This window comes from Panulirus ornatus, chromosome 9, assembly GCF_036320965.1.
Source record: "Panulirus ornatus isolate Po-2019 chromosome 9, ASM3632096v1, whole genome shotgun sequence".
Classification (NCBI taxonomy): Eukaryota; Metazoa; Arthropoda; class Malacostraca; order Decapoda; family Palinuridae; genus Panulirus; species Panulirus ornatus.
The window spans coordinates 5711315-5736286 of NC_092232.1; the positions used below are offsets into that span (position 1 = coordinate 5711315).

At 39.8% G+C, this 24972-nt stretch overlaps 1 protein-coding gene across 1 annotated transcript in view; it reads right to left on the reverse strand.

Moving 5' to 3' along the window:
* The window catches only part of LOC139750185 (protein ILRUN-like), a 37600-nt gene extending 19520 nt beyond the window's left edge, over positions 1-18080 (reverse strand). Inside the window, exon 1 of the mRNA XM_071664590.1 lies at positions 17615-18080. Coding sequence (XP_071520691.1) covers positions 17615-17769 — 155 coding nt within the window. The 5' untranslated portion in view covers positions 17770-18080. The remainder of the gene's footprint in view (positions 1-17614) is intronic.
* Between the last annotated feature and the right edge of the window lie 6892 nt (positions 18081-24972).

A 24972-nucleotide genomic window follows, 5' to 3' on the forward strand; every position in this document is an offset into this window, starting at 1 on the left:
GGGAGCCTTGAAGAATGTGTGGAAGTCGAGAACATTATCTCGGAAAGCAAAAATGGGTATGTTTGAAGGAATAGTGGTTCCAACAATGTTGTATGGTTGCGAGGCGTGGACTATGGATAGAGTTGTGTGCAGGAGGATGGATGTGCTGGAAATGAGATGTTTGAGGACAATGTGTGGTGTGAGGTTGTTTGATCGAGTAAGTAACGTAAGGGTAAGAGAGATGTGTGGAAATAAAAAGAGCGTGGTTGAGAGAGCAGAAGAGGGTGTTTTGAATGGTTTGGTCACATGGAGAGAATGAGTGAGGAAAGATTGACCAAGAGGATATACGTGTCAGAGGTGGAGGGAACGAGGAGAAGAGGGAGACCAAATTGGAGGTGGAAAGATGGAGTGAAAAAGATTTTGTGTGATCGGGGCCTGAACATGCAGGAGGGTGAAAGGAGGGCAAGGAATAGAGTGAATTGGAGCGATGTGGTATACCGGGGTTGACGTGCTGTCAGTGGACTGAATCAAGGCATGTGAAGCGTCTGGGGTAAACCATGGAAAGCTGTGTAGGTATGTATATTTGAGTGTGTGGACGTATGTATATACATGTGTATGGGGGTGGGTTGGGCCATTTCTTTCGTCTGTTTCCTTGCGCTACCTCGCAAACGCGGGAGACAGCGGCAAAAAAAAAAAAAAAAAATATATATATATTTTTTTAACTTTCTAAAATGGGAAATATATATATATGGATTGCGCAAAAGATGCTTGTGGCATGAGAAGAGTGGGAGGTGGGCTGTTTAGAAAGGGTAGTGTGTGGTGGGATGAAGAAGTAAGAGTATTAGTGAAAGAGAAGAGAGAGGCATTTGGACGATTTTTGCAGGGAAAAAATGCAATTGAGTGGGAGAAGTATAAAAGAAAGAGACAGGAGGTCAAGAGAAAGGTGCAAGAGGTGAAAAAAAGGGCAAATGAGAGTTGGGGTGAGAGACTATCAGTAAATTTTAGGGAGAATAAAAAGATGTTCTGGAAGGAGGCAAATAGGGTGCGTAAGACAAGGGAGCAAATGGGAACTTCAGTGAAGGGCGTAAATGGGGAGGTGATAACAAGTAGCGGTGATGTGAGAAGGAGATGGAATGAGTATTTTGAAGGTTTGTTGAATGTGTCTGATGACAGAGTGGCAGATATAGGGTGTTTTGGTCGAGGTGGTGTGCAAAGTGAGAGGGTTAGGGAAAATGATTTGGTAAACAGAGAAGAGGTAGTAAAAGCTTTGCGGAAGATGAAAGCCGGCAAGGCAGCAGGTTTGGATGGTATTGCAGTGGAATTTATTAAGAAAGGGGGTGACTGTATTGTTGACTGGTTGGTAAGGTTATTTAATGTATGTATGACTCATGGTGAGGTGCCTGAGGATTGGCGGAATGCGTGCATAGTGCCATTGTACAAAGGCAAAGGGGATAAGAGTGAGTGCTCAAATTACAGAGGTATAAGTTTGTTGAGTATTCCTGGTAAATTATATGGGAGGGTATTGATTGAGAGGGTGAAGGCATGTACAGAGCATCAGATTGGGGAAGAGCAGTGCGGTTTCAGAAGTGGTAGAGGATGTGTGGATCAGGTGTTTGCTTTGAAGAATGTATGTGAGAAATACTTAGAAAAGCAAAGGGATTTGTATGTAGCATTTATGGATCTGGAGAAGGCATATGATAGAGTTGATAGAGATGCTCTGTGGAAGGTATTAAGAATATATGGTGTGGGAGGCAAGTTGTTAGAAGCAGTGAAAAGTTTTTATCGAGGATGTAAGGCATGTGTACGTGTAGGAAGAGAGGAAAGTGATTGGTTCTCAGTGAATGTAGGTTTGCGGCAGGGGTGTGTGATGTCTCCATGGTTGTTTAATTTGTTTATGGATGGGGTTGTAAAGGAGGTAAATGCAAGAGTCCTGGAAAGAGGGGCAAGTATGAAGTCTGTTGGGGATGAGAGAGCTTGGGAAGTGAGTCAATTGTTGTTCGCTGATGATACAGCGCTGGTGGCTGATTCATGTGAGAAACTGCAGAAGCTGGTGACTGAGTTTGGTAAAGTGTGTGGAAGAAGAAAGTTGAGAGTAAATGTGAATAAGAGCAAGGTTATTAGGTACAGTAGGGGTGAGGGTCAAGTCAATTGGGAGGTGAGTTTGAATGGAGAAAAACTGGAGGAAGTGAAGTGTTTTAGATATCTGGGAGTGGATCTGTCAGCGGATGGAACCATGGAAGCGGAAGTGGATCATAGGGTGGGGGAGGGGGCGAAAATTTTGGGAGCCTTGAAAAATGTGTGGAAGTCGAGAACATTATCTCGGAAAGCAAAAATGGGTATGTTTGAGGGAATAGTGGTACCAACAATGCTGTATGGTTGCGAGGCGTGGGCTATGGATAGAGATGTGCGCAGGAGGATGGATGTGCTGGAAATGAGATGTTTGAGGACAATGTGTGGTGTGAGGTGGTTTGAGCGAGTAAGTAACGTAAGGGTAAGAGAGATGTGTGGAAATAAAAAGAGCGTGGTTGAGAGAGCAGAAGAGGGTGTTTTGAAATGGTTTGGGCACATGGAGAGAATGAGTGAGGAGAGATTGACCAAGAGGATATATGTGTCGGAGGTGGAGGGAACGAGGAGAAGAGGGAGACCAAATTGGAGGTGGAAAGATGGAGTGAAAAAGATTTTGTGTGATCGGGGCCTGAACATGCAGGAGGGTGAAAGGAGGGCAAGAAATAGAGTGAATTGGAGTCATGTGGTATACAGGGGTTGACGTGCTGTCAGTGGATTGAAGCAAGGCATGTGAAGCGTCTGGGGTAAACCATGGAAAGCTGTGTAGGTATGTATATTTGCGTGTGTGGACGTGTGTATGTACATGTGTATGGGGGGGGGGGTTGGGCCATTTCTTTCGTCTGTTTCCTTGCGCTACCTCGCAAACGCGGGAGACAGCGACAAAGTATAAAAAAAAAAAAAAAAAAAAAAAAAAAATATATATATATATATATATATATATATATATATATATATATATATATTTTTTTTTTTGCTTTGTCGCTGTCTCCCGCGTTTGCGAGGTAGCGCAAGGAAACAGACGAAAGAAATGGCCCAACCCACCCCCATACACATGCCTTGATTCAATCCACTGACAGCACGTCAACCCCGGTACACCACATCGCTCCAACTCACTCTATTCTTTGCCCTCCTTTCACCCTCCTGCATGTTCAGGCCCCGATCACACAAAATCTTTTTCACTCCATCTTTCCACCTCCAATTTGGTCTCCCTCTTCTCCTCGTTCCCTCCACCTCCGACACATATATCCTCTTGGTCAATCTTTCCTCACTCATTCTCTTCATATGACCAAACCATTTTAAAACATCCTCTTCTGCTCTCTCAACCACGCTCTTTTTATTTCCACACATCTCTCTTACCCTTACATTACTTACTCGATCAAACCACCTCACACCACACATTGTCCTCAAACATCTCATTTCCAGCACATCCATCCTCCTGCGCACAACTCTATCCATAGTCCACGCCTCGCAACCATACAACATTGTTGGAACCACTATTCCTTCAAACATACCCATTTTTGCTTTCCGAGATAATGTTCTCGACTTCCACACATTCTTCAAGGCTCCCAGAATTTTCGCCCCCTCCCCCACCCTAAGATCCACTTCCGCTTCCATGGTTCCATCCGCTGCCAGATCCACTCCCAGATATTTAAAACACTTCACTTCCTCCAGTTTTTCTCCATTCAAACTCATCTCCCAATTGAATTGACCCTCAACCCTACTGTACCTAATAACCTTGCTCTTATTCACATTTACTCTTAACTTTCTTCTTTCACACACTTTACCAAACTCGGTCAACAGCTTCTGCAGTTTCTCACATGAATCAGCCACCAGCACTGTATCATCAGCGAACAACAACTGACTCACTTCCCAAGCTCTCTCATCCCCAACAGACTTCATACCTGCCCCTCTTTCCAAAACTCTTGCATTCACCTCCCTAACAACCCCATCCATAAACAAATTAAACAACCATGGAGACATCACACACCCCTGCTGCAAACCTACATTCACTGAGAACCAATCACTTTCCTCTCTTCCTACACGTACACATGCCTTACATCCTCGATAAAAACTTTTCACTGCTTCTAACAACTTGCCTCCCACACCATATATTCTTAATACTTTCCACAGAGCATCTCTATCAACTCTATCATATGCCTTCTCCAGATCCATAAATGCTACATACAAATCCATTTGCTTTTCTAAGTATTTCTCACATACATTCTTCAAAGCAAACACCTGATCCACACATCCTCTACCACTTCTGAAACCACACTGCTCTTCCCCAATCTGATGCTCTGTACATGCCTTCACCCTCTCAATCAATACCCTCCCATATAATTTGCCAGGAATACTCAACAAACTTATACCTCTGTAATTTGAGCACTCACTCTTATCCCCTTTGCCTTTGTACAATGGTACTATGCACGCATTCCGCCAATCCTCAGGCACCTCACCATGAGTCATGCATACATTAAATAACCTTACCAACCAGTCAACAATACAGTCACCCCCTTTTTTAATAAATTCCAGTGCAATACCATCCAAACCTGCTGCCTTGCTGGCTTTCATCTTCCGCAAAGCTTTTACTACCTCTTCTCTGTTTACCAACTCATTTTCCCTAACCCTCGCACTTTGCACACCACCTCGACCAAAACACCCTATATCTGCCACTCTATCATGAAACACATTCAACAAACCTTCACAATACTCACTCCATCTCCTCACATCACCACTACTTGTTATCACCTCCCCATTTGCGCCCTTCACTGAAGTTCCCATTTGCTCCCTTGTCTTACGCACTTTATTTACCTCCTTCCAGAACATCTTTTTATTCTCCCTAAAATTTAATGATACTCTCTCACCCCAACTCTCATGTATATATATATATATACATCCAAATAATCACAGAAGTACAGTAAGACTAAACTTCTGTTAAACAGCTTTCTGTAAAGAAATGTTTCAAAAAATATACACACTACTGGATCTACTAAAGATATTAGTCTATCTACTTTCGTTGAAACTGAAAGATTGGGATAGTCCTCAAAAAGAAAAAAAATCGTATCACGGCTGCTGCAACTTAAACGTCACAACTTCAAGCTCAAGAAGGGCAGCAATAAAAATGGGGACTACAAGAAAAGTTTTATCATCTGGCATCCTCTTAAACTATGCTGTGTCCAAAGTGAAAATATGTTAGTTGCATGAGCATCTCTTCTACAAAATTTGCTGAAAAACTTCTTTTACATAATCAATGTTCTAAAGAACTGTGCCTCTGTATATACCTAACAAATGATAGTTTTAAACAACAGCAAACACTGTAAAAAATACATTAAATGTGTAGCAATACTGAAAAATACAATAACTCAGATGATTACTTTCACAGATTAAGTACCTAGGTAAAAACATGCTGGTTTCATGAATCTGAAATGCGCAGCCGTCTTACCAGATACACAAAATTTCTGATGGTTTGATGGAGTTCAAAATCAGTCATCCTACCATCAGAAAATGCATTTTTTATCAAACAAGTTCATTTGAGTAAAGCAATTTTCAGTATCTTTTCAATCAACATTGACCCTGAACCAGACTGACCTTCAGATCCTTTCTGTTTGAATCGTTCATTCACTATGAAGAATTTATGCTTTCAATCAAGATTAGCTGGAGTCTTTAGCTCAGCAACAATGTCTTCTGATTCTGATCTAGAAAAAATTGTACAGCTATTCTTCCTGGGTCTTAAGATCATAGATAACTGATGAACCAATACAGTACTCTCTCAATCAATCATTCAACTGGCTTCTCACCTTCCTCCAGTCATTCACAAATGTTTATTTCCTGACGCTTTGTCACTACACCTTGCTTATGTTTCACTCATTTGCTGGAAGAAATGTCCACATATTTCTTGTCAGAATTAAAAACAGGAGGATGTCGAAAATATCTAAAGGTAAAGTATGCATATCTGATGAGTGTGAATCACTGCAATAGTGGGTTGTAACTGAGGCTTAGTGGGAAAAACTGTAAACAGTGCTCCTAAACAGTGGTGCCTGGAAGCACTAAACTGACATGAACTTCCAAGAGTATTTGACAGCTGGATGAAGCATGTGGAATAAAATTGCACTGATATCAGTTACTGTAATATGTTTATGTATGGAGAAATACTGACAATTCCAGATACAAGACTTTTCTGGTTAATCAAATGCCAGATAATAAAGTTTTTCCAGTATATACATAACATTAACCTTTGCTGATGCCACATGCATAAAATACTACACTTAATAACTAAAATCATCAAAACAAGATCCATAAACAGCCATGCAGACATTGTGATAAGAGATAGTATGGTAACGAGTCTCCCACAAGAAACTGGGCATCCCTGTCTTCTGCCTGCCTATGAGTTTGGGGACCCTAGTTCATCAAAATAGATTCCCACAATGGGTACATTCCTATATGCATTTGATATGCCCCATATAAATGGGAATGGAGCTGATGAAAGAAAGTTTGAATAAGTTAGATTCAACAGTACACTAAACATAACAGATAAAAATACATGATAGTATAGTGGTAATAATAACATTTCATCATCCATTTCCTAATGTTTTAATAACCCTTTCAGTCCTATACATATCTGTGGTGCACTTGGGACCAAAGTCCAACACATGCACAAAATACATGCTGATGTTTCCAACTTTATCTTAAATCTCTTGGAGCATCCATGAGTTATATGTCACCAGTGAATAACAATTAAACCTCAGAGCATGCGTCTGGCATCCACAAGAGTTACACCCAAGTGCCTGGCATTTGCGAACATAATTGTAAGATGACATGGGAGGAACCAAGATGCAATTTTGAAAAAAAGTAGCGAGATCAAAGAATACGGTGATGATCATGAAGTTTCATTTGAGCTCTGTGGTGACAGTTACATGTTGATAGTAGACTCATAACCAGGATAACAAACTTTCTTACCACTTACAAAACCTAGCAATATTACAGCTAATGAGAAAGTTTTTTCTTTTTTGATGCTTTAAGTCTTTTCATGCTATGGCAGTTAACCTATATAGTCATTTTTTTCAATGCTTTCAATTTGTCTAAAAATCTTTAGGTTAGGGAAATGCAAAAAAATAGGCCAAACTTGGACTGAAAGGGTTAAAGGCAGAAATTTTAGGAATAAACCTATCATACGACAAATTAGATGAACTTGGATATGTAAAAATTTCATAATACATGTGAACTTCCCCAAGAATAAGCATGCATAACATTAATTCTAACAAACCAATACACACTCACCAAACCTAGGTAACTTATCTTATTCTAAGGGGCAAAGGAGTGAAACTGGCGCTCATACCTGGAACTTGAATTGACTTTCAAGTACTCTGCATCTTAGTTTGACTCTTGGCGATCATATCCTAGCACTAAATTATCTGCATGTTCAAAATCCTGCCACACCACAAACTGTTGTGTTTTCAGGAGACTGTGACAAAACAAATATTCAAAGTACCTTCACTGTGTTTGACACTTCGAGTTTTTCAAAATTAAATTTAAGACCAGTACACCTCTCTCACTTCACTGTCTGGAATAATAAGTACACATACATGAGCAGCAAGGAACCGTATACAAAAAGATTTTAAGCATTTCTAAAATATGATAAATGAGAAAAACATTCACAATCTCATTCACTGGAATACAACAGGTAGAAGATCTGCAATCTGAATTCCTTGGGACTGAAAAGGCAACTGTATTTCAAATTTTTCTATATCATAAATACCAATCTTTCAAGTGGGTATTTAATGTTATTTGTATGTAACACACATAAATTTACTCCATATAAAACATCTATTTATTGTGCTAAACCCAAATTCCTATCTTCCTTTCTATCAAGAGTAACAGACAACAGCAGAGTTTGATGAGCTCAAAGATGAACTGCTGGGTTGAACACTTGCTGGATGCCACTACAAAGGGCAAAGCAAGAGGAATAAACACAGAAAAAAGTTAACTGAGAAAAGCAAAGAGTACTACCACCTCAAATTCAAATACTGAAAACTTGTGTGCCATTTTGGCAGGAATCTCAAATGCACAGACATTCATATTATACAGGATTTTAACCTGTATGCATTCAGAATAGAGATCTTCTACCTGTTCAAAGAAAGGGTTTTGGCACAAAATTCTCAATCTGTGAGATGTCCGTGCACTGCATATTTCAGCATAAATGTATATATAAAAAGAAAGCTGTTCTGTTGTCATTTTCCCTAAATGTATTGAATATGTTATAGAATGTAATGGAATCAAATGCTCTACAAAAAATGTAAATCTTTATTTGATTTAATTCTTCTTTTAATCCCACAACCTATACCCATAATCTAGGGGGTGGTCTGATAACATACAGTACAATGTGAATACTGTATTTAGATATGCAGCAGTAATTTCCACAGAATCAAGTAGCTGCCTTTGTCTAAACATAAAAGTAGCTACCTTTGTCTAAACATAAAAGTGTTTCACTGTAAATACCTTACATTACTATTACAAATGCAATCAGCATTTCATCACCAGTAGGAAAAACTTTAGATTTTTTGGCTTAGTAGTTGGTATAAATGAGCTTAATTACAGTTTGGTTAATTTTTCCATCTTTCTAGTTCACCTGTAAACAAACAAAAAATTACACTGCCAAATAATTTTGTTAATGAGAAGTAAGAGATAACTGTACTTTTTAGATTTCTGTCATTTATGCTGTAACATTGTGAAGCTTGTAAACAAAACAACCCACTGTCCATGCAAAAACACAAACTACGGTAAGATCTTTGGATGTCACTACTACTATCAATGTGGGACAAGGATCCAGTTCGAGAGAGAGAAAAAAGACATAGTGGCAAGAAACTGTTACATTGCTCGTAAAAATAATGTCCCTGTGCTTAAAGAGATTTCATATCATTCATTCATCCCTGCTTGCCTTTCCTGCTTTAACAAGGTAGCATCCAGAACAGATGCCCAGGCCTTTGGGGTAAGAATGTAAATAAGTCTTACCAAACCAAATGCAAGATAGTAAAGGGTAATACACATTCTCTCTTATGTCAAAGGAAAAATAAAATAACTTTGAAGATAAAAATATGTGATGGCTCGATTATTTGGGGGAGGGGGACACCAATGAAGAGATTTGAAGCGTGTCTACCCCCTTAAAACTGCCTATATATCATGATAGCATTCCAGACTCGTTCATAAAATCTTTCAAATGAACGATGAATGAGGTGTCTACATGTGCTGAATCAAATGTTAGCTACCAGTAGATTATCTATAGATTCCTCATTAAATCATGTGGATTATGGTTCCTGTGATTTATATTTCTAAAACTAAAAAAATAAAACTAATCTAAATTATGAAATACAATCATCTACAGTTACCCAATGATCTTACCTTGTTTCTGGAGCTTGCATGGAAATGATATTCATGGGGTGTTTCACACAAGAGGCATACATTGTTGCTGAATAAATTACACTAAACCTTTTACAGCAGCAAAATTAAATGTTTTCTACAGTACAGTATAACTAAGTCATGCAACATAATAATTATTGTAGTTATGTGACTGGTTTCAGTAGGCAGTTTTTCTTCATCCTGCATCCTCCCTGACCCTTGAACCTATGCTTCCTCAGTCATTTTGATCAATAACAAGCTGAAGTGAAAGAGCTCAACATTTGTAACAGCCACTTACTATGATACATTATCCACGAATCTAAGGAATCTTAGGATTTTCTTAATATCAATATCACCTAGATTTTTCATCTTTACTATATTTTGTGAAAATGCATTCTCCTCCTAAGTAATTTTTGTCAGTTTATAATCATAAGTGTCCTTCAACAGATCATGACAATGCAAAAATGTCATAAACAATTCCTTTCTTATTTGTTTATCAAATGCATGGATGAAATTATCACACTGAAATAAAAATATATATCCTACTATCAGTCAATATAACCACTTAGATTTGGAATACTGGAAAACGGTAATGTTTCACTTTAGTCCTGCATTTTGAAAGAATTTTTAAGTGAATGGTAAGATTAATTGTGGAGGAAAAATTTTCATCAGGTGGCATGTGACGCGGATAAATTTTCTTTCCATCCTACGAGCATAAAAGTCTAAAAGAAACAGCCATGAACATCAAGGGAAATGTGGAGTAAACTTACATAAAAGTATATGAATCACTATCTCAAATAAAAAACCTTTGAAAACTTCACCTAACTTTCCCTTAAGGCTGAGATTTCCTTTAACATTGAATGTCACACTCAAAATATACCAAAACAGATGCTAGTAACTATAGGACTGTGTCTGTGCTCAGTATAATTTCTAGTGTTCAAATGTAATGTAAGGCCTGTGTCTGTACTTAGTATGATTTCAAGAGTTTAAATCTATTGCTTACAACAGTCAAAAGAGTACCTTGTATAACATAGTCTGTTAAATGAGCTTCAATCTGGATTTCTTTTTTTCATACTGTTCGCCATCACCCGCATTAGTGAGGTAGCATTAAGAACAGAGGACTGAGCCTTTGAGGGAAATCCTCACTTGGCCCCCTTCTCTGTTCCTCCTTTTGGAAAATTAAATTAAAAACGAGAGGGAAAGAATACAACAGTGACAGAGGTGACCTTGAGGGTGAAGTTTTCATGAGTTAGTGAATGGCTGCCATGGTTACACAATAAGTTGTCATTGCATTTAGGTAAAACTGACTCCTCTGTGTTTGCTTCAAAGCATTCACTGAATAATGCTGATTCCAGCAAAGTATTATGCTGGGGGCATGGTACTGAACCTAAGTCACATACACCCAAGTGAACTGTGACTTTACACCAGTCATTATCAGGGGTTGTAATCACTCCTAAATTACAGAAATTTCAAATAAACTCAAGTTCCTCTACAGAAACACCTGTAATTTCGATCTGAAAACTTAAAAACTTCTTGCATCAGCTTCTGATTTTGCTTGCACATCATGGTATTGTAGTCTTACCAAGAAAATGACTGACTGGAAGCAGGTTATACAAAACAACATCATAAGATACAGAGGGGTCCCAAGCTTACAAGCATCTGATCTAACACCAGTATGAATAAACAAGCTCCAAAAAGTAATATCTAATTCCTAGTCCAACATATAAGCAACTGTTCATAATCATGAACTTCCAAACTTCATCTTATCAAGATGGTGTTAACTGTATTCACTAATAGGTATTTCCTCTAATTCAATGTATTTTATTACATTTTCTGACTGCAACCTAACCTATTTGTAACCCGGGGACCCCCTGAATATATGTTTAACCCTCCCTCAGAACTCATATGAATTTTGAACAATTTAGTATGGTTGGTAACCTCCAGGCAGAAGGCAAAGTAGGGTAATTGAAATAAGGATATTATCTTACATTTTTGGTTTCTAGAATATATGGTATGTAACATCAAACCAGTTCATAATTAGCAATGGTATGGACCTAGAGCTAGTGATTTATCTTGCACTGTACAAAGAGTAAGGGGTTTTGGCGAGTTTGTTTATCACAGACATATAGAATGACCTCTCTCTCAGTTAGTTTCAAACTAAGGATGTTTTATGGAACAAGTTAATGATCTTAACACAGCTATAACTAAATTCTAAATCTTCAACAGTGGCACTAATAGCTCTGTTCAATCTTTTCAGTGTTAGTCTTTTAGTTATTGTGTTATCATTGTGATTTTATAGGTCACTTGATGGCTTGCCTACCAGAAGTGTCTCAATGCTACAAAAGCTATTTGTGCTTTTGGGCAAAAACAGCACAGGGAAAGAGGTTGAATATCTTCCCACTAAATTTTCTTAATTTTTTTTTCCTGGCCATTGGATGTCTCCCGAAGGCTGCCCCTAAATTGTATCTATGGAATTTTTGTTTTTTACCTTGCTGCTACCAATAACTTTCAATTTATCATGAGATTCAAAATGAAAGTATAAGTTAATATATCATGTGTTATTCTCAGTGAATATCTATTTAGGTGTTACTGTCTGAGGTTACACCATGAGTGAGAAGTCACCTTTGGAGAGGCAGTATCACGGGGAGTACTGTCTTATCACAGAACTTGCAATCAAAAAGAGTCTACATTTCCCTGCCACTGGAAATAGCACAGCCATGGACTGCAGGAGCCTTCAGAAAGGTCCTGGGAAACACTTGGACTCTTTCATGGAAATTGTTCCTGAGGTAATTCCAGATGGATAGAATATCTATTTATGTATATGTGTACATTTTTTAGCCAAATAAATAAATAAAAAAAAGATAATACTCTTTGCTGCATAACATCAGTTGGTTAGTACAAGCAGTACAATGCACCCATGCAATAAAATGCATTATTTGTGCATAAGAATGTTTTTTTTTTTTTTTTTTTTTTGCTTTGTCGCTGTCTCCCGTGTTTGCGAGGTAGCGCAAGGAAACAGACGAAAGAAATGGCCCAACCCACCCCCATACACATGTATATACATACGTCCACACACGCAAATATACATACCTGCACAGCTTTCCATGGTTTACCCCAGACTCTTCACATGCCCTTATTCAATCCACTGGCAGCACGTCAACCCCGGTATACCACATCGCTCCAATTCACTCTATTCCTTGCCCTCCTTTCACCCTCCTGCATGTTCAGGCCCCAATCACACAAAATCTTTTTCACTCCATCTTTCCACCTCCAATTTGGTCTCCCACTTCTCGTTCCCTCCACCTCCGACACATATATCCTCTTGGTCAATCTTTCCTCACTCATTCTCTCCATGTGCCCACACCATTTCAAAACACCCTCTTCTGCTCTCTCAACCACACTCTTTTTATTTCCACACATCTCTCTTACCCTTACGTTACTTACTCGATCAAACCACCTCACACCACACATTGTCCTCAAACTTCTCATTTCTAGCACATACATCCTCCTGCGCACAACTCTATCCATAGCCCACGCCTCGCAACCATACAACATTGTTGGAACCAATATTCCTTCAAACATACCCATTTTTGCTTTCCAAGATAATGTTCTCGACTTCCACACATTCTTCAAGGCTCCCAGGATTTTCGCCCCCTCCCCCACCCTATGATCCACTTCCGCTTCCATGGTTCCATCCGCTGCCAGATCCACTCCCAGATATCTAAAACACTTTATTTCCTCCAGTTTTTCTCCATTCAAACTTACCTCCCAATTGACTTGACCCTCAACCCTACTGTACCTAATTACCTTGCTCTTATTCACATTTACTCTTTACTTTCTTCTTTCACACACTTTACCAAACTCAGTCACCAGCTTCTGCAGTTTCTCACATGAATCAGCCACCAGCACTGTAACATCAGCGAACAACAACTGACTCACTTCCCAAGCTCTCTCATCCCCAACTGACTTCATACTTGCCCCTCTTTCCAAAACTCTTGCATTCACCTCCCTAACAACCCCATCCATAAACAAATTAAACAACCATGGAGACATCACACACCCCTGCCGCAAACCTACACTCACTGAGAACCAATCACTTTCCTCTCTTCCTACATGTACACATGCCTTACATCCTCGATAAAAACTTTTCACTGCTTCTAACAACTTGCCTCCCACACCATATATTCTTAATACCTTCCACAGAGCATCTCTATCAATTCTATCATATGCCTTCTCCAGATCCATAAATGCTACATACAAATCCATTTGCTTTTCTAAGTATTTCTCACATACATTCTTCAAAGCAAAACACCTGATCCACACATCTACCACTTCTGAAACCACACTGCTCTTCCCCAATCTGATGCTCTGTACATGCCTTCACCCTCTCAATCAATACCCTCCCATATAATTTACCAGGAATACTCAACAAACTTATACCTCTGTAATTTGAGCACTCACTCTTATCCCCTCTGCCTTTGTACAATGGCACTATGCACGCATTCCGCCAATCCTCAGGCACCTCACCATGAGTCATACATACATTAAATAACCTTACCAACCAGTCAATAATAGTCACCCCCTTTTTTAATAAATTCCACTGCAATACCATCCAAACCTGCTGCCTTGCCAGCTTTCATCTTCTGCAAAGCTTTTACTACCTCTTCTCTGTTTACCAAATCATTTTCCCTAACCCTCTCACTTTGCACACCACCTCGACCAAAACACCCTATATCTGCCACTCTATCATCAAACACATTCAACAAACCTTCAAAATACTCACTCCATCTCCTTCTCACATCACCACTACTTGTTATCACCTCCCCTTTGCACCCTTCACTGAAGTTCCCATTTGCTCCCTTGTCTTACGCACTTTATTTACCTCCTTCCAGAACATCTTTTTATTCTCCCTAAAATTTAATGATACTCTCTCACCCCAACTCTCATTTGCCCTCTTTTTCACCTCTTGCACCTTTCTCTTGACCTCCTGTCTCATTCTTTTATACATCTCCCACTCAATTGCATTTTTTCCCTGCAAAAATCGTCCAAATGCCTCTCTCTTCTCTTTCACTAATAATCTTACTTCTTCATCCCACCACTCACTACCCTTTCTAATCAACCCACCTCCCACTCTTCTCATGCCACAAGCATCTTTTGCACAATCCATCACTGATTCCCTAAATACATCCCATTCCTCCCCCACTCCCCTTACTTCCATTGTTCTCACCTTTTTCCATTCTGTACTCAGTCTCTCCTGGTACTTCCTCACACAGGTCTCCTTCCCAAGCACACTTACTCTCACCACCCTCTTCACCCCAACATTCACTCTTCTTTTCTGAAAACCCATACAAATCTTCACCTTTGCCTCCACAAGATAATGATCAGACATCCCTCCAGTTGCACCTCTCAGCACATTAACATCCAATAGTCTCTCTTTCGCACGCCTGTCAATTAACACATAATCCAATAACGCTCTCTGGCCATCTCTCCTACTTACATACGTATACTTATGTATATCTCGCTTTTTAAACCAGGTATTCCCAATCACCAGTCCTTTTTCAGCACATAAATCTACAAGCTCTTCACCATTTCCATTTACAACACTGAACACCCCATGTATACCAATTATTCCCTCAACTGCCACATTACTCACCTTTGCATTCAAATCACCCATCACTATAACCCGGTCTCGTGCATCAAAACCACTAACACACTCATTCAGCTGCTCCCAAAACACTTGCCTCTCATGATCTTTCTTCTCATGCCCAGGTGCACATGCACCAATAATCACCCATCTCTCTCCATCAACTTTCAGTTTTACCCATATTAATCGAGAATTTACTTTCTTACATTCTATCACATACTCCCACAACTCCTGTTTCAGGAGTACTGCTACTCCTTCCCTTGCTCTTGTCCTCTCACTAACCCCTGACTTTACTCCCAAGACATTCCCAAACCACTCTTCCCCTTTACCCTTGAGCTTCGTTTCACTCAGAGCCAAAACGTCCAGGTTCCTTTCCTTAAACATACTCAAACATACACCTAAAAAAGATTTATGCGATCAAATTCTTTATGTAACATCAACAATATGATACATTAAGTTGCTAAGGGAAGTTAAGTGAAGTTTTTATAAGTTCTGTTGATTTCTTGGAGTTTTATGTATTTTCTAGCCAGCTTTGGATACAAAATGATTTTGCTCTGCAAAGAGTAGTTTTTAGAGAATGAAATATGAGCTGTAGAGCATCACTGGAAGCATCTAAGGTTAGTCTGATACCAGATATGGTAACAGTGGTGAGGATTTCGTTTATCTAGGAAAGGAGGTTAAGTAATGTAAACATTAGTGAAACACTCGTTGAAAATTGACCATAAAAAATAAAATCTCTCCTACCACCCTAGCAGTCAAGATTTATCTTAATGATCAACATTCACGTCCAAATACATCAGTCACACCTATGACAGCACCGCACTGCATGCTGATGACTGTCAACAATCAGACAATGAACAGGATAGCCAGTCTTGCCAATGCACACCTTCTCCAAAAGCAGCCATTCAATGTATTCTCCCGGCAGCAAACCAATTTTATGCTCATACATTTGTACTATTCATCACAATGACCAGATGATAGGGGAGGTTTAATAGGTTCTGTTAATAATTTATAGATGTTTTACCTATTTCAACTCTAGCCATTCCATATTTTCCTTAACATACACAGTCCTCAATACTAATGCCATTTTCAAAACTGTACAAGAATATAAAAAAAGTAATTGTCTACATAAGCTCCATGTTACTTCAAACTCTGAATAATGAAGGATTTTGTTGTACACCATTTGTGAAATGTTTCAATAATATGCAGCTGCAAGGAATAATATGGAATAATATACCTTATCAAATGGCATTAAATATGGCAATTTCACATATATCAAAGAAACTATGAAGTTGATTAATACGAAATTTGATAATTACTTTTCAAATACTAAGAAAAAACTCACCTAACCCTATCTAGTAGCCAAAGTTAAAATGAAAATATACAAACAAGAAAATCCTCTGCTGCTGGGATCACATGGCAGTCTGAGGTGTCATCTGTATATTGACATTCAGCAACATCTTGCTAGTGCTTAATCACTGATGTAACAGGTATATTTTGACTAAAATGTAGAAAAATAGGATAAACATTGCCTGATACAGAAGTTAGGTGAAGTATGCATTGGCTCAGTAGATTTTTTTTCAAGTAAGTTATCTATTCTTACTTACATTATCCCACATTTTTCAATATATATACTACTAATAATCACTTTTCTAATATCATAAAGTAAACTACCATGATCAGATTCATGTTCTACTTCTACTAATACATTCTCTAGAACACTATACAAGTAATGCAAAATAAATCACTAAATATCAAGTAATAAAGTTGACAATGCAGAGATAATGTATAGCTTACCATATAATGCTCCAGGTCACACTCCACAACTGATATTTTATTCTCTGGCATTAGCTCAGCATTGACTTTCGGGGTCTTTAACTCCTAAGCAACCAAGTTGAGTCACTTGAATAATGTAACACAATATCCAAATCTAGTTTCTACCTAAGGTTAAATTACTAAACTACAATGAGGTTTTCAGAGGTTATGTTGATCATTTCTAAATGTCATCTATTTCTACATTAATCTCATGTATAACTTAATAACCATATCCCTCATCACCATCACCTTACCTAATGTCACAGAATAATATACAAAGTTCTATAATTTTTATTGTATTCACTATGCAGTACGAAAACACTGCATAATGGAATCACTCACTATCCAAAACTAGTTTTGAAGCATACCTAAACTGACTAATTACCTGAAAATCATCCTCCACATGAAACACCACCATTCCATGGGTATATCTACCAGTCTCCATAATTAACAAAGGTGACAGGACTATAGTAACACATTACCCTAAAAATAATGGTAATTACAGCATGCCCTTGGAGTATTATCCTTACCCTTTGACTTAAGGAACACCAAGAACCAATTTTGAGTGGGTGTCCTCAACTATAACCTTTACCAGACGATGAACTCTAGACTGAAAGTATTATCATCACAAGTTATGTAATCAGGTGACCCAATGATCTGTTGTGTTGCACACCTTCCCTAAACAAACAGTACTGGCCAAAAGTTCTTAAAACTCACCAATCTGTCATTTCGAGGTAAAAACGAGCTGAATGTTCATTGAGATGAGCACCAACTAAGGTTTGTAACTCCTTTATTAGTACTTCCTTGTCAGTGGTCAACATGCAGTTAAACTGACGGAGAAGACCAGCCTCCAGATCCTCATCCACTTCCATCTTGGTGAAACTGTTGTATAGTGACCTTAGGCTTTGTTATGATCTTTCCGTATTTTTTCGTAACGCTCACTTTGTTGACGACTGGAGGTGAAGTGATGAGCTATAGACGCCCTGACAAACACCAGATCAGCGCCGCCAAGGATACATATACGCCAACTTTGAAATGTCTCTCCGGACTTCTTTCGCTTAACTCCATTCTATCACAAGTCATTCCTTTATCTCGGTGGGGTGATTATTTCTGGTCTGTTTCTCTTCTCGATCAACCCTTTGGTCTTTCCTACTAATTTATGGCGCTGCTGAACGTTGACCTTGGTAATACTTTGTTTTGTTTACTATACTTAAAAGATTCGAATTCTTTAAAAGTATCATAAACAATCCAACTCTATTTCATGTAGTTCTATTGTTAGTAGGTTAAGCACCAAAATTTTAGGGTGAACTCCGACAGAAAATCTAAATTCAAGGAATCTGAATATAATATTCTCCCCCCCTCCCCCCCAATACGATTATGCTAATAAAGGTCACGTGATTAGAATGTATAGACGACTGGTACATCGTGGGTCAGGCCCGACCACCGTATTCACCTAGTGGGTCCGACCCAAGAATCTGGGTTATTATGTCATTGTTTATATCTTCCGTGGCTATCAATGACGGCACGACTTTGTTTATTTTTATCTTGTTCGCTGCTTGACTTCCGTCAGAGATCGAAATGTCCAAAAGTTGGACTGCACCCCAACGTGGACTTTATATCTGGAAGGAAGACTTGTCACTTAATTGCGTAGGTCGAGTGATTTCCAAGAGAGAGTGGACTCCAGGGTTGACATAGCTTCCTAATATTGAAAGAATTCCGCGTACTGAAAAGCAGATCAAACGTCTGTTGAAGCAACACAATTCTATAAACGAACAAGAATACTCTTATCAAGAGTTCAGTACATATTTAGATATAAAAAAATAATAGACTAAATGTGACGTATGTCACGCTTCTTTGATACAAAAATGCTTTATTCCCTGGCCAACGTTAGATCGGGTTGTGTACTGTACCGTACTTCCACTAAGCAATAATTCTACAACCAATCTAATCATAATAGAATGTAAACTGGGGGGAAAATAACGGAGAGTAAACGTAATCCTACATATGATGACAGAATATACAAAGAAAGTAAAGATCGAAACATGAAGCAATTCCTGCATTACCACCAGAAATCCTATGTTCCATAAACCTTAAACAGAAATCGAAACTGTGGTGTGAACCCAGAGTTTTAATATCAGGAGCCATATACCTTAAACAAATCGAAACTGTGGTGTGAACCCAAAGTTTTAATATCAGGAGATCATTCCGGTTATTAACTGCAGTACAATTAACAATGGCGTGTGGCAGTAAAGGATTCTTTGGGTTGCCCAGTGAGCGAATGTGGGACGCCTCATAAAGTTATATTTATAGCTCGACCCAGGTGTTCATCCTCCATCCGGGGGTGGTCGATAAACGGGTATCTGGCTCAGTATGGGGTCTAAGAGTGAGTACAAGTAATGGTAAAGACATGGTGTATGAGTACACAAGGGCAACATTAGTGTAAAACTCTCTCCCCGTAACATTAAGTCAAAAGAAACGTCGTGTACGCAGAGCTGGTGAAGCAGACGCCGCGGCCATACATTTCCCATGTATCAGAAGCGGATAATATAACATTTTTAACATCGGCTCCAGAGAAGAGCTACTGATACGAACGTATGAACAGCTATCAGAAGGTAAAGAGAAAATCTATACTTTGCATAAAAAATTAACGATTACTATTATCACCATTTTCATTTCACATGTATAAAACTGAGTGTTGAGGATCAGTTATTACACAAAATTCGCGATTGTCAGACGCATCGTCCATTCCCCGGGTCCTACCCAGTGGCGGTTTAAGGAGCTGATGAGCCTTAAAGGGCTGAAGCTTTCGCGGACCCCAGTGTATAAAAGAGCCTAAAAAAAAAATGCCTTGGAAAGATGGAGAAGTGAACGTTTATCTATTTCACACACAACGAATGTACTCAGTGGGTATCCATGTATTATACTGCAAGGAAAAACCAAGTGCGACATTTCCTTGTAGCGAATGCCTCTATTAGAGATCAAACCAATACTATGATCATTATTTTCCACAACCTACAACCCAATGCTGTCAGTCTCGAGCCATTGTCCTGTCTACAAATGCTGTGTACATCACACACGAACGCACCATTCTCTTGTTCCACCTTATTTATGACCATTTCTTCCCCCACAAACCACATTCGAACCCTCTTCCTTTTCCTAGCCATTTCGCTCAAGCCTGTGCAGCTATATGAGTCATCCATCCATTGTCTATGTGAACTTGAAGCGACGCGACGCCATATGTATATTTTTTTCGTTTGTTTATTTTCTACGCAAATAATGAAAGTTTTTGGCCACCAGAGATCCTGCAGTTGGACTCGATTAAAACAATATTTACTCTTCCCCACCTGGCCATCTTTTCCCACAACACTACTGCAAACGTTGCTGAAAACATATAATATCCTCTTCCTCAGTCTGCCTAGTCTAATCAGAAGTCGCTGAACACACTTGCCCTCGCGACCCTCTCCAGGAACCACCATCATCATCAGGACCTCGTCCGACATTTTGGGAAGACAGGACTTCACCATTCCCACCCACCTTCATCTACCATTTCAGATCCCTCGTCCTCAAGGTTACAGTTCGGCACTGCGTTCATCCGAGTTGGTATAGAGTGAGACAAGAACAGCCACATCTCAGGCATTATACGCATCAATACCTGGCAGACTAAATATAAAATTCCACTTTGTATTTGCATTAGAATATTTAATACCCCATCTCTTGCGGTTCATTGTTGTAGATTTCTATGATACACACATAGTATTTCATTCAATGAATTAATATCACAAACACACACACACACACACACACACAGTTACCGTAATGTAGTGTAACGGTTAGCGCTACAGACCACGCATGCACGGGCCGCCAGGATTCAAACCCGCAAAGGTTCGAATCCTGGTAACGACAACCGGTCCACCGGTCCTCTCACCGTGACACACAGACACACAGAATTGTGGGTGAATGAAAATGAATGACTGTGGACATGGTTATTGCAGACAGCGTATATAAATCTAAGAAGCTATATGACAGTAGAGAATGTTCAAAAGATCAGACCCCACAAGTGTAACACTCCCTCCTCTTACAGTACAATTCGGTAATCGTGTATGAGTGAGGAAAGGTTAACAAAGAGGATATATGTGTCACAAAGTGGGGGGGGGGGAATAAGGAGAATGGAGAGACCAAACTGGAGGTGGAAGACTGGAGTGAAAAAGATTGAGTGATCGGGGCCTGAGCATGCAGGAGGGTGAAAGCCGTGCACGGGATAGAATGCTTTCATCCAATCTCGTCGCCACCTCGCTACACATGAAAAACAGCATCCGCCCCCTCCGCCCTTCCCCGTGCGCGCGAGAGGTGGCACTAGGAAGACAACAAAGGCCACATTCATTCCCACTGTTTCTAGCTGTCATGTGCAATGCACCGAAACCACAAACGGATCGTATGTGATATACTCAGATCCTGTCACGTACAACATTCTATGAAATCAATTGTACATAACCTGTACATAATATGGCTGCGCAGTGACCAGTCCAGTTCGGTCATCCCTGGTAGGAAGGGAGTCGTGTGTCGGTCAGGTCAGGTCAGGTCAGATGTACTGCGGCGCTGGGTATAGTCAGGTGCGGCGCAAGGGGACCTGAGAACTCATGTGTGACCTGAGACTTAGAACACACAAACACCTGCTGGCCTCCCAAATCGAGACAACACGTAAAACTAACATATTTTTCTATGTAAGAAAAGCTTGATATAGCATTATCAGAAATCTAGATGAACGCAATAAATAATCATTTAATACAAAGATTAGCATAACAGATACAGAGCGTTCATCAAAGATATATTACATGTATGGTTGTACATTCCTATGAGGCGAGGGAGGGTGCATTAATCCTCCCCAACCCCCTTCCCTTCACGAAACAATTTTTGAAGACACGAGACAAAATATCATCTGTAACCAAGACAAACAATTCTAAAACCACAATATGAAAATGTACAAATGCAGGCTAAATTGTGGGAGGAAAAAAATGTCAATTATATATCCACTTACCGGCTCCTCACACAAGTGGACAGTGACAGTCAGTCGACTCCTCACATACCTATAAGTAAAGCAGTGTGGTTTAACTTCTTCACTAAAAAAGCATTAGGATTCAGTGCTTGTGGTCGAAAAGTCCTCAGATATACCAAAAGCACAAAATGTATTCCCAGGGGTCCAAAAAAAATACGAAATGAAAAAAAAATTCATAGCATAAAAACCTGTGAATCAGATACTCATTTACTAAAATTGATATTGAAGGAAATAACCGACAAATAGCATTTCCGATCACCAAGATAATCGATAAATCCCTAACAGAAAATGCTAAATGATTGGTGGCTTACGAGTCTTAGTTCAGGTACAGATAAATCATTTGAAAAATCTTATGGATAAAATCGTTTAGCTTTACTTAACTACCAAACAATCGGCTATCGACATAGTTTTCGCAATAATAAAAAAAAATTGAAGTTGATAATCAGAATTCCATAGTCATCATAAGTGAGATTCCAAAATATCCTCAGATGCTATAAACATAGTTTCCACATGAAAGATTAAACGGGGGACAACTTATTGGCCACGGTTTAGGGAATCGAACCAGCGAGCGGGCAGTTGACTGGCACTTAGATAAGACGGCTAATATTGAATATGGAAGCAACCGATTTGCTCAGCAGGACGAGTGGGTTATTACAATGTACAGTTCTAAGATTCATACGGTTATTACGTCTAGAATTGATCTGGAGACAGGACTTACCCGTAACATTTAAAATATAATTCAGGGCAATTTCTTCAAACTGAATTGATAATGGGAAATAACTATATGAAGTCTAAAGGAAGATGTAATACTCATGTGGACAAGTTCTCTTTTTAAATGCGGACCTGTAGAACATTGGAATGAATTACCAACAAATGTCAATTACCAAAAATATCATTACTTTCAAACTACGACCAGACAGACAGTTCAACATCAACAATTGTGTAGTAAAGAATTGGAGGACATTGTCCCTCTCCTCTCCTCCCGCATGTTCAATTTAGTTTATTCCTTGAGAGAGAAACTAGGATGCTAGTACTGTCACTAGGTAACCCTGTACACTACTACATTTGGCAAGGGTCACGAGTATATATACACATAACAATGGGACTCACTAAAGCCTAGGGAAGGAAGGACATTCCTTCATCAATATTGTTTACAAAATATCTGGCCAGAGGGTCGTGGAGTCGTGTCTCCGTCAGGGGGTCGTGGAGCCGTGTCTCCGTCAGAGGGTCGTGGAGCCGTCTCTCCGTCAGGAGGTCGTGGAGCCGTGTCTCCGTCAGGGGGTCGTGCCTCCGTCATGAGGTCGTGGAGTCGTGTCTCCGTCAGGGGGTCGTGGAGCCGTGTCTCCCTCAGAGGGTCGTGCAGCCGTCTCTCCGTCAGGAGGTCGTGGAGCCGTGTCTCCGTCAGGGGGTCGTGTCTCCGTCATGAGGTCGTGGAGCCGTGTCTTCGTCAGGGGGTCGTGGAGCCGTGTCTCCGTCAGAGGGTCGAGGAGTCGTGTCTCCGTCAGAGGGTCGTGGAGCCGTGTCTCCGTAAGAGGGTCGTGGAGAGATGGTCCAGCAGGCGTCAGGGAGGCGTTGTGTGTGGGGGACACCTTAGAAGGTGGTGGACAAGGGTGCGGTTGTCGGGTCTGCTGCATAATTCCCGCATATGTTTGAAAAATGTAATGAAGCCATCCAAAGTAAGCACAGTTCTTATTTCAAGATAAAACTATACAAACTTTTCACACCCACAGGTCTGTGACTTTCAACAATAATGTGACATTCATGGAAGACTAATAAAATGACAAAATACCAGTAATGTGAGGTTTGCCCCTGACTGACACAATAACAGGTCCTGCTGGCACCAGCGCTTGCTTGACTGCCGTGTGAAATCAACATTGTGATATTGCTCTTAAAGTGGGATATTTTTGTCCCATATGATCATAATCAACACAATGTCTTCGAACATTTTTAATTATCGAATATATGTGCTTTTAAGGGAAATATCATGGCCTATTTGACTCGTAATTAATAGGCTAGATGGCACCTCAAGAGCCCCCCCCCCCTTTCTCCACCCACTCCCGTCATGGGTAGTAACTCAAACCTGAGATGATTTATTAAAGAAAGTCATATCTTTTTTATTTAAAGGACCCTCGCGACTATCGGGCTTCAGGATAAACCTTAGGAGAGTCAAATATTATTTATGCGATCCTTCGATATAGTAATAATGGTTACTAAAAGAAGTTTATAGACTCCATTGGTGATGTGGTTAGAATTCCTGACCGTGACGCATTCACGAGCTGCCCAGGGTTGAGCACATAGGTTCGAATTCTAGATGCGGCAGTTGGTACACAGTCAACCTAGCTGTTCATCCATCACTATAGGTTGGTCGATGAAATGGGTATTTGGCTCAGGCTAGGGTTTATATAAATGTATAGCCGTAATGGGATAGCCTTGATTCAGGCCTCAGTTGCCCGTGCCGCTCCGGCTAAAAAAAGAGAGAAAAAAAAAAAGGCAACAAACAAGCTGTAGTAATATATACACCAAGGTTTAAGACAAAAATGAATGACTACAAATTAGAGAAAAATACCTATTTGCAAATCAGCTCTCAGTGAATGCTATCTAACACTTTGAGGTCAATGACGCGACCCTTGAGCACAACGGGACGACCCTTGATTGGATTGGATTATAGAATTTAGGCCTACAAGCCAAGCACTGGAACATCTGAGGCTATTCAGCACTCTTACTACAGTTTAGAATATTCTTAGTTATTCATTTTAACTCGAACAAACGACCAATTCTAGTTTTGATAGACCAAGATGGGAAGAACGAAAAAGTATAGGAAAGAAAATAGCTAACGTGTGTTTGTGCGAGAGCTCAAGCTTGACTTTTGCAACATGGTTAAACCTGCCAGGGAAAGGAAGACCCCACTGCCATACCTCAAGCCATCACTGCTCCACACAAACCCTACCATCGCATTAAGGTCCATGTAGATCGGGGGGGGAGAGGGGTGGAGGACGACCCTTAAGCACAAGGGAAGGGAACG